Here is an 11187-nt window from a genome sequence, read left to right as displayed (position 1 = left end):
AATATAAAGACCAATGCCTTGCTTTGCTTGATAAATAAGTTGTAGAAGCCAAAAATTGGTAAGAAGAGTATAAAATTCTCTCCAGATTCTCAATTGTTAAAAAGACATAAATACCATTAACACAGAAGGACTTGGATTAGGATAAATTCATACCTCTGAAGAATAGGTCCACAGGCAGGGCTGGGACAGAACCAAGGATGATAAAATGGTGATCTTAGTCTCAAAAACACTAGTCTTCACACATTCAGAGGCCCTGGGAATGAGTAAGAAATCTCACTCTTACCTCTGATCATCATGGAAAAACCCCTGGATAGTATCAGCCTGGGGCTGACGATCTTTGAGTTTCTGTAGATTATGGATAGATTTTCCTACAGCCACGTCTTATATTTGGGACTATTTGACATGTTGGAGCAGGGGTCCTCAAACTTTTTAAACAGGGGGCCAGTTCACTGTCCCTCAGACCGTTGGAGGGCCAGACTATAGTTTAAAAAAAAAACCTATGAACAAATTCTTATGCACACTGCACATATCTTATTTTGAAGTAAAAAAACAAAACGGGAACAAATACAATATTTGTATTTGCATGTGGCCCGCGGGGCCGTAGTTTGAGGACCCCTGTGTTGGAGGATAGCTTCTCTGAGATTATTGTAATGGAGCTGATAATTGATCAGCTCTGAATCCTAATACTCTAGATCCGTGGTCGGCAAACCGCGACTCGAGAGCCACATGCGGCTCTTTGGCCCCTTAGTGTAGCTCGTCCACAAAATACCACGTGCGGGTGTGCATGTACAGTGTGATTGAAACTTCGTGGCCCATGCGCAGAAGTTGGTATTTTGTGGAAGAGCCGGTATTTTGTGGAAGAGCCACACTCAAGGGGCCAAAGAGCCGCATGTGGCTCACGAGCTGCAGTTTGCCAAGCCGCAGTTTGCTGACCACTGCTCTAGATGGAATGAGAATATCTTCAGGAGAATCTTATGAATAGATGGACCTCCTTAATGCCCCAGCTATGGATGCCACAAAATCCTCTACATTGAGCACCTGTCTAACCAAACTAGGTAGTAGAGTAGACCAGAACCTTCTGTACTGGCTACTGCACATGACCTAACTCCTAGACAAGGTAGAGCCCACTCAAGTTCTCAGCCACCTCGGTGTACTAATTAAACTCCTCTTGGAGTCCCAGCCCTTTGATGGCTTTGCTGGCTGTTCTCCGAATTCATCCTCATAGCCCAGATCAACATGGCAGATATCTAAAGTCCCTGATTGATCTGGAAAATGTTGCTAGTGATATGACTTATTCATAAAACCTGTGTGACCTGGGAGAAAATGGGCAAACTCTGGAAACTCTTATGAGACATAATCTCTCGGAGCAGCTCTCTCAGACCAGACCTTAATCCAAGGGTATGAAGGATGAACGCAGCAGAAATAAAAAGACAACCCAAGGGAAACGACAGCCACTGAGTGTAAATGAGGGGCTTCACTCACCAACATATTTAGGAAGCACCTCCTCCATTTATTCAAGATAAATATACTTAAACTGAGATTGACAACCCATTAATGGGTCAGAAAATCAATTTGGAGGATCTCAGCCATCATTTTTGTTATTGTTGTTAATTTTGTTTTGTATTTTTAAGAATTTTTCTATGTTAATAAGTGTTTAGATTTAAATGAACTCTTTGTGTTTTTATTTTACATAGATACTAAAGATAAGTATTATTTTATAATTTTTTCAGTTATATATTGTACAAGTGTATGTATGTGTGTCTGTCTACTCACTTGTAGTATAAAATGTAATTATTGCAGGGGTCATGATGTTTGAAGCACTCCATCTATATAGCTATGTTACTGCCTAACCTACCCCCTGGGATCAGGCTGCAGAGATACTAGAGCTTGATGTACTCATGATCTCCTGTACTACATCTTGAATCAATTTGGATGAAAGCTGGTTCCTAAAACTCAATTCCCATAGTCAAAATAATTAAGAAAAAAGCACCAGCTAATAGAAGATGCTGAAGTGTCCCAATATAAAGGAATGGAGAGAGGTTCTCAAGGCAGAGAGGCAGAAGGACATGGGCAGGGAAGCACCAGCAAATTAGCCCACTGTCCAGTGGCTATGAGAAATTCTTAGGGAGAATCCTGTAGTGTACATAGGAGAGATCATATGGAGAGTCCTATCAGTTGCTTAAGAGTCTGGAGAGAAAGAATTTCTGCCCTAGCCAGTTAGGCTCAGTGGATAGAGTGTCGGCCTGTGGACTGAAGGGTCCTGGGTTCAATTCCGGTCAAGGGCACATGCCCAGGTTGTGGTCTCGATCCCCAATAGGGGGAGTGCAGGAGGCAGCTGACCAATGATTCTCTCTCATCGTTGATGTTTCTATCTCTCTCTCTCCCCCTCTCCCTTCCTCTCTGAAATCAATAAAAATATATTTTTTTAAAAAGAATTTCTTATTGTACAAATGATCACTATAGAACTGTGCGAATTCCATTTCTGCTTAATTTTCCTCATTCTACAGGTTGGATTTAAACAGAGAATAAAGGGGTAAAATAAAGTACCCCAGCACTTTAAGATACTTTACCTAGGAGAGTGAAAACAAGTATGTCATGGATAAGGATAGTATGTAGAAATTAATTCCTTAGAAGTATCGGAAAGTAGGAATTGGAAAGATATGGGCCTACTCCTGTCCCTATGTTGTGGGCCTTGCTCCAACTGTGGATTGTAGAAAATAGGTATTTAGGGGTTTGAAAGAAGTACAGCCTGTGCCCTGGGAGTCCCACCAAGATTATTCCCCAGTAACTTGATTATAAGGCTTCATAGGAGATTTTATTTGTTCACAGACATGATTTTGTCCACAAATACAGTCTCACCCTCCAGGATAATCTGGATCACAAATGGCCAATGGAGAAAATGGCATGCCTAAAAAATTGGACACAGTGGCAATTATAACTGGTAAGAAGGGCAGACATTTGAGTCACTCAGGCAAGGCAATGCCTACCTATACCATGATCTCATTGGTGATCTAGAAAACTATTGGAAGCTTTCTGGAAGAGCTTGTTCTCAGAGCAAGGGACTGAGTTACAAGATTTGATAGTTATGTTTGGTCTTAAGTGACTCTTAACAAAGAATTAACCAATCAGAGTCATAGGCAGAGGAGTTTGAGCACAAGCACCATGGTCTTCTCTATTTATCTCCCTATCATTAGCTAGTCTCTTACTTTGCTTTCACTCATTCTCCTTCTTTCTTAATCTCCCCGCTCTCTTCTTCACTGGCACAGAAAAGCTTGTTATGTTATCTATGCCTCTTTGTAAGATAGGGCTTCCAAAAGCATAAACATTTTGTACATAAATTCAAGAGGATTTTTAACAGATGTTTATGATTTCATTCCAAATTACCCATTAGCATAGCAGTTTGAAACAAGTGTATAGATTCATACCCATACCACATTATTATTGCATATTAATCTTCATAGAAAGATCAAATCTATTCTCTAGTAAAAACTTTTTCATGTTTTTGCTATTAAAATAATTATAAAGTGTGTGTTGTTTTTTAAGTTGTCTCTGGGGAATTTGCCTGGGGCTAAGAACTATTGCTCTTTATTATATGCCCTTAGTGCATTATGTGATATGTTACCATACATATTTATTACTTTACTATAATCCTCTATGTACTATTTGATATATTACCATACATATTTATTACTTTACTATAAGCCTCTATGTACTATTTGATATATTACCATATATGTTTTAAAGATTCACATTTTATCTTCATTCAACCAAATGAAACTCTTAATTAACTAGATTTTTCCTTCTCAGTAACAAAGAGGCATAGATAACATAACAAGCTTTTCATTCAAATTATTCATATAACTGAAGTCCAGAGCATGGAAAACAACTGACAATTTCAACAATTATTGCTTAATTACTGTATAATAGTAAACTGACTCTTAATTTTAAAATTTTATATTCATTATTCTAGTACTATAAATGCAAGTGGTCTTCCATATTACATTTTGGTGATTTACATTTTACATATATTTTTTTGACAATTACCTACACTTCACCAGATCTTGAGATTTGTATACTCTTTTCAAGATTTTCCCATGACTCCTTCACAAACTCAGAGCTTGTCAATGGGCCAGCACTTTACCTTACCATCTTATGCATGTCACCTAGTGGTCAAACCGGTATGAGGAGGTACCTTATAAGGGTCAAAAGATAGTCCTGCTGAAAACCACTGATAGTGCCAACCCAGACACCCTTCAGTTTCCAGGAATCCAATGCTTGATAAAAATGCTAGAAAAAAATGTTTCTTGCATCTTTCCATAAAATGGAAGGAAATGTAAATTTTATACTGAAAGTGTTTGGAATGAAATGCAGAAAAAAAAAAAATAAAACGTGTTCTAAGTAATCAGCTAATTGACCAGTGCCAGAACCAATGTCTAGTTACTTTTTTAAAAATTCTCTCTTGCAAAAAATTCAAATACAAAATGTAATAATCATGCAAATTATACAATCCATCATGAACTTTTACTGCCCAATAATAGTCCTTTGATTGATTATGCTCCAAGGAAAACCTATAAGCAGAACTATACAGTGTAGAGGCCTGCGGCTGGGAAGTATAAACATAATCGCAGGATTACAGTCCTTCTAAATAGTTTTCAAAATATACTTTGATTGTCTTTTTACTTCTTACCAAAACCAATCAATTTTGAAATTAATTTCTACTTATTCATCCAGTCAGCAACTATATTTTGAGAAAAGAGCATGTGACATGCATTCTTCTGGGAGCTAGATATATACAGGAAACATGGCAACAGAGTTTTTCTCTCTTGAACGTGATGTCAGTATGGAGAATCAATTAAAAAAAAAGAATATCATACAGTTATAAAAATTTCAGATGGTGATATGTGCTATGAAGAAAACAAAGCTGGATGGAATAGGATAGAGAATGATGGTGAAGGTAAAGAAGACTCTTAGATCCAGTGATCAGGCAAGGCCTTTTAAAGGTATGGTCTTTGAGCTGTGGCCTGAGGGTTAAGAAGGAAAATCACATGTGATTAGAAAACAGGAATATCAAGAAAAGGGAAAGTACACAATAAATGCCTGAATATTGCATGATTCAAAAATTACAAGAAGGTCATCATTATAGCTGAAAATTATTAAGAAGGGGGAATAGAGAGATGAGAGACAATGGAGTTGTAGGCAAGAAGCAATGATAAATGATAGTATTTATATTAATGGAAAAAGAAAGCAAAGAAAAGTTTAAGTAAGGGCATGATATTGTCTAATATATGTTTTTTGAAAAATTACTTTGGCCATTCTGTAAAGATCAGACTGAGGGAGTCAACACCAGAAACAGGGACACCAATTAGGAGCTTATTGAAGTTGTACGGGTGAGACATATTTAAGGCAGCAAATGGGACATTGGCAAAGGAGTTGAGAAGAGTCAGTTTCCAGGTGTATTTTTAGGATAGAACCAACATGCCTTGCTGGTAAATTAGATTTGGTAGAGGAGAAAAGGAAAGGAGCCAAGGTTGACATCAAGGACTTGAGCCATTAAGAGAGATTACTGGGAGACAAATATATTATATAAGGGGAGGATATCAAGAGGTAGTTTAGACATGCAAAGTTTGAAGGACTTGTTAGAAACACTTCAGGTAATTACTATAATCAAGAACTTCTAAAAGCCTGGGATATTTCTCACCGACTGACTGTTAAATTGGTACCAGGAACAAAGACTATTAAGAAAAAGGCTTTAAGTTCTTAAGATTGTTTCTATGCTACAACTTTACTAAGGAACTATAGGTTGCGTTATATTGTAGAAGTATCCATCGATTCTATCAGTATTTATGGAGCCATGTACCAAGCTGGTGTACCTGGAACAACAGTGAACAAAAAGCTTATTCTCTAGTGCAAGAGACAGACAAAAGTCAAGTGATCACACGACTGCACGATTACAATCTGTGGTATGAAGAGAAAATATGACAACTTTGGATCTCAAGTGAATTACTGAGAGAGGTGCCCTTAAGCGACAGAGCTGAATCAAAGTATGAGTCACAGATAAAAAGTTAAAGGGAGAGAACCAGAATAGCTTTGCAATGAGTGGAATAAGTTACTGCATAGGACATTTGTGGGAATTGATAAAGACTGGTATGGCTCAAACCAAGAGAGAAAGGAAAATGTGATGGCATGTGAACAGAAGTAGGCAGGGACTACTAGAGGACACATGGCCATAACAAAAATTTTAGACTTTATCCTAAGAGGAGTGGGAAGCAGAAAATGATAAGGTCAAATCTTGCTAATTAAAGGAGTATTGTGGTTTCTTTGGATATATTGCAAGAAGTGGAATCGCTGGGTCATAAGGCAGTTCCATTTTTAGTTTTTTGAGGAAACTCCATACTGTTTCCACAGAGGCTGCATCAGTCTGCATTCCCATCAATGGTACACAAGGGTTCCCTTTTTTCCACTCTTATCAACATTTGTTATTGAGGATTTATTGATGACTAGAGACCCAGTGCATGAATTCATGCACCAGTGAGGTCCCTCGGCCTGGCCTGCAGGATCAGGCTGAAACTGGCTGTCTCACATCCCCTGAGGGGTCCCAGATTGCAAGAGGGCACAGGCCAGGCCGAGGGACCCCACCGGTGCATGATTGGGGCCAGGAAGGGGCACAGGAGGTTGGCCAGCTGGCGAGGGACTGTGGGAGGGCTCCAGGGCTTGTCCAGCCTGTCTCACTAAATCCCAATTGGCCGGACCCCAGCAGCAAGCTAACCTACCAATCGGAGCGTCTGCCCCCTAGTAGTCAGTGCACATCACAGCGAGCAGTTGAGTGGCCTAATCATATCATTAGCATATTGTGCTTTCATTGGTTCAACGGACGACCAACCAGACACTTAGCATATTAGGCTTTTATTATATAGGATAGCCATTCTGACAGGTGTGAGGTGATGTCTCATTGTAGTTTTTTTTATTTCTCCAATGATTACTGACATTGAGCATCTTTTCATATGTCTATTGGCCATCTCTATGTCCTCCTTGGAGAAATATCTATTCAGGTCCTTTGCCTATTTTTTACTGGATTGTTTGTTTTAATGGTGTTGAGTTACTTGAGGTCTGTAAAAATTTCAGATATTAACCGCTTATCAGATGTATCATTGTCGAATATGTTCTCCCATGCAGTGCATTGTCTTTTCATTTTGTTGATGGTTTCCTTTCCTGTGAAAAAACTTTTTAGTGTGACTTAATACCATTTGTTTATTTTAACTTTTGTTCCCCTTTCCTGAGGAGAGATAGCAGAAATAAAAATATTGCTATGAGAAATATCCAAGATCTTGCTGCTATGATTTCTTCTAGGATTTTTGTGGCTTCGAGTTTATTGTTTAAGTCCTTTATCCATTTTGAGTTTATTTTTGTGTATAGTGTGAGAAGATAGTCTAGTTCAGTGGTGGGCAAACTGGGGCTCGCAAGCCACATGCAGCTCTTTGGCCCCTTGAGTGTGGCTATTCCACAAAATACCATGTGTGGGCGTGCATGTACAGTGCGATTGAAACTTCGTGGCCCATGCGCAGAAGTTGGTATTTTGTGGAAGAGCCACACTCAAGGGGCCAAAGAGCTGCATGTGGCTCGCGAGCTGCAGTTTGCCCACCACTGGTCTAGTTTAAATGTTTTGCAGTTATCTGTCCAATTTTCTCAACACCATTTATTGAATAGACTGTCTTTACCCCATTGTATGTCCTTGCCTCCTCTGTCAAATATTAATTGACCATAAAGAGGTAGGTTTATTTCTGGGCTCTCTATTCTGGTCCATGGATTTAGATCTGTTTTTATGCCAGTGCTATGCTGTGTGATTACTATGGCCTTGTAGTACAGTTTGATATCAGGTAGTGTGATTTCTCCAACTTTGTTGTTCTTTCTCAAGTTGCTATGACTATTTGGTATATTCTGTAATTCCATATAAATTTCTGGAATATTTTTTTCCAGTTCTGTGAAGTACACCATTGGTTTCTTCATAGGAATTGAATTGAATCTATAAATTGCATTGGGATGGATGGATATTTTAATGATATTAATTCTTCCAATGCATGAACACAGTATATGCTTCCACTTACATGTATCTTCTTCAACTTCTTTATTTGATGTCTTATAATTTTTGAAGTAAAGGTGTTTACATGCTTTGCTAAATTTATTTGTGGGTAATTTATTTCTTTTGATTCAATTTTAAATGGGATTTTTTATTTTCCCTTTCTGATAGTTAATTACATATAAATGAAACTGATTTCTGGAATTTATTTTGAATCCTGCTACTTTACTAAATTCAGTTACTAGTCCCAGTAGTTTTTGGTAGAATCTTTAGGGTTCTCTACATACAATATTATGTCATGTTCACATATGCCTATCTACCTATGGAACTCACATATATGTGGACTAACTGATGGGACCCTGAATGCAAAGAGTTTTCCCACATGTCTCACATGAGAGGTCCCCTGAGGTCTTTATCTGTCAGCATGTAGAGACCCCTGCACCCACTTTAGCAGCTCAGCTTTCCTCAGGACCAGGAATGGTGGATTTGATCACATCCCCTCCCTATGGACACTAGGGTTTTATCCAATTCCCAGCTATTTCATCTGGCTCTGATGGGTAGTCTTGAAAAAACATCTTTAAAAAATTGTGCAAAAATTTCTGTGAGGCAACCGCCTTGGGTGAGCACTGACAGGTGCAGGTGTGCCCTTGTGGAGCTTTGGCAGGTCCTGCTCACTGTTCTCCAAGAGGAGGGGCCTTTCCCCTTGTCCCCAGGGAACCTGCAGGGGCCTCTGCAGCCTCACTTTGTCCCCAGGGCTAGTTGCTACCAGCCCAGAAGCCTGCCAGTCTGATAGTGACAGTGCTCTCTCCCTAGTGTTGACAGTGCCTGTGTCCCCATTGGGATGTTCAGGAAACGGTGACATGTACTGGCTTGTGAACTCTCTCTCTCCTTGGAATTTCATGCATTTGCCTTTATCTATTTAGAAAACACTAACTTTGGGGAGTTTCTTATACCACAGGGATATTAAAACTTTCTTTGGCATTTGGCTGTAAGAAATGCTTTCCTGCCTGTGTTTGGCCCTGAGGTCACACTTAGCACAGAGGCCTCTACCCCCAAGATTATGCACAAACTTACTAAAAGGGCTTCTTCTTCTTTTTATTTTTTACATTTGATCTCTAATTTATCTGGAATTTCCTTTTCATATTAAAAAAATGCTATTTCAGATAAAAACAAACCAAAACATGTGAGCAGACACAAAATGGCACCTATTATAAGATTCCATTTACAGGAAGCATCCAGAAAAGGTAAAGGATCAGAAACAGAAAACATCAGGGGTTTTGAGAGGCAGGAGGAGTGGTGAGTGAGTACTGTTGGTTCAAGGTTTCCTTTGAGGATGATGGAACATCCTGGAACTGGTCAGTGCTGATCTTTATACAGCACCTTGAATGTACTTCATGCTCAGGAATTTAAAATATGAACAATAACATGTAAAATACCAACAATAACCATTTAAAATACAAAAGTAACATTTATTTATTACTTAACATGGATTATACAATGGGGAAAAAAAAGGCTAAAAACAGAAAAAAGAAAATAATAAAAGTAACCCTCTCAAAAAACACCCAAATATTAAACATTAAAAGATAAAGAACTGAAAAACACCAAGGAGAACATAAAAAAAAATTAATAAAGAAAAGAAAATGAAAAGATCAACGAGTGGGGATAAAACAATTTTTTCCCTTGGGACAGGGCAAGCACATTCGACCAGGGGCCCTTGAGCTGGGCCCTCCACAGGCAGCTCCTCCTCTGAGGGAGGAACCAGCACCGGCTCCAGGGAGGGTTCTTCATTCGGCATTGGTGGGGCCTCAGTTTGGTCTGGGGCCGGCCCTGGCTCCTCAGCTGCAGCAGGAGAGGCTGCTGGAGGTGGTGAAAGCTCTGGAGGAGGTGATGCCCCCAGCTCTGCATCCTGCTCCTTAGGACTGACTTCAGGTGTTTCAGGAGGAGCTGCCTCTGCCTCCTGGGCTGGTGCTGGAGTTGCAAGAGGAGAAAAGATCACCCAGGTGCCTGCATTTCCATCCGTCCCCCAAAGACAGAACACTGAGCACAGCCCAGGACCTGCCACAGGTTGTCCTCCATGCCCAAAGTCCAGCACATGGGTGGTCTGAGGCCAGTACTGCTCCTGGCCAGGCTCTGGGGGTGCTCCCTGTGTGTCTTGCAACAATATCTCCCCATAAGCTAGCATGGCCCTTCCCACCCCCATCTCCCCACCTACTCACCCTTGGGCTCTGCCTCCCTGGGCTCCAGGTCTTCCCGAATGGTATTACTAATACGGGCATGGCGCTCCAGGACCTTGTTGAAAATTGCCATCCTGGTGTTGGGACTGAGCGGCTTCGAGGTTGGAGGCTTGTTGGGCCTGGGCGGCTTTGGTGGATGAGGCCTAGGGAGCCTGGGCGGCTTTGGTGGAGGAGGCTCTTGTTGTCCATCCACGGGCCCTGGCTCCTCAGACCCCCGGTTGGCCACACATACTTCAGGCTGGTTCTGGCCCTCAGTTGTGTGGCTCACCGGGCCCTCACTGCTGCCCAAGGCACGGGGGTCTTCCTCGACCACCTGCTGCTCCGTCTTAACGTAGGTTGAGCTCTGCAATGACAGTGACCATCAGCCACTGGGGAATCCTCAAACCTGGTCCCACTGACTGCTGCTTCTGCCCACTGTACCTTCTGCTGTGGATCAGGCCCAGCCCTGTTCCTGCTGTGGGCAGGCCCTCCACACTTGAAACCCTTCTACACACACACACACACACACACACACACACACACACACACGGAGCAGACATAGGGCTGCTAAGGTGGAATCAGAGTGGTGGCCTGGCCCCAACAAAACCTCCCTGTGTTACCTCTGGGTGTCGCTGTGCAAAGGGCCACAGGCGTCGCCTGGGCAGAGCCCTGATCCAGTGGCGGGCACGTCTAAACACACTCTCATCGCTGCCTCTCTTGAGGCCTCGGCGTCGGCACACTGGGACACAACAGGAAAACATGGTGTCCTCTCTAGTGTCTCTGTCCGAGTGAGCCGGGAAGGGGCAGTTATAGAATGTGGTGCGTGGTTACCAGGTTCTGTTGGGCTCCATCGTCAGGAAGTGAGGTCACCTCTGGTCCCCTACCCTGAGCATCTCCTCA

At 41.3% G+C, this 11187-nt stretch overlaps 1 protein-coding gene across 1 annotated transcript; it reads right to left on the bottom strand.

Annotated features, from left to right (window-relative positions):
- Positions 1-2855: 2855 nt before the first annotated feature.
- Positions 2856-11048, bottom strand: LOC139020324 (uncharacterized). Its single transcript, XM_070429959.1, has 4 exons — positions 10908-11048; positions 10291-10651; positions 9773-10042; positions 2856-2908 (listed from the first exon to the last, which is right to left on the bottom strand). The coding sequence occupies exons 1-4, from the start codon at positions 11046-11048 to the stop codon at positions 2856-2858; spliced, it is 825 nt and encodes a 274-aa protein (XP_070286060.1).
- Between the last annotated feature and the right edge of the window lie 139 nt (positions 11049-11187).

Source organism: Myotis yumanensis, unplaced genomic scaffold (genome assembly GCF_028538775.1).
Source record: "Myotis yumanensis isolate MYYU_CA2020_CCGP unplaced genomic scaffold, mMyoYum1.0.hap1 SCAF_12, whole genome shotgun sequence".
Classification (NCBI taxonomy): Eukaryota; Metazoa; Chordata; class Mammalia; order Chiroptera; family Vespertilionidae; genus Myotis; species Myotis yumanensis.
The sequence above is the reverse complement of the archived record's forward strand: the minus strand, read 5'-3'. Positions and strand labels throughout refer to the sequence as shown.

What these genes read in the sequence shown, in the direction of transcription:
- LOC139020324 (XM_070429959.1), bottom strand. Translation starts at nt 11,048, where the DNA reads ATGTTTTCCTGTTGTGTCCCAGTGTGCCGACGCCGAGGCCTCAAGAGA. An exon ending in CAGGGAGGCAGAGCCCAAGG is followed by an intron (nt 10,043 to 10,290) that starts GTGAGTAGGTGG and finishes TTGCAACTCCAG; the next exon opens with CACCAGCCCAGGAGGCAGAG. An exon ending in TCAAGGGCCCCTGGTCGAAT is followed by an intron (nt 2,909 to 9,772) that starts GTGCTTGCCCTG and finishes CCAATTTTTTAG; the next exon opens with GCATGCCATTTTCTCCATTG.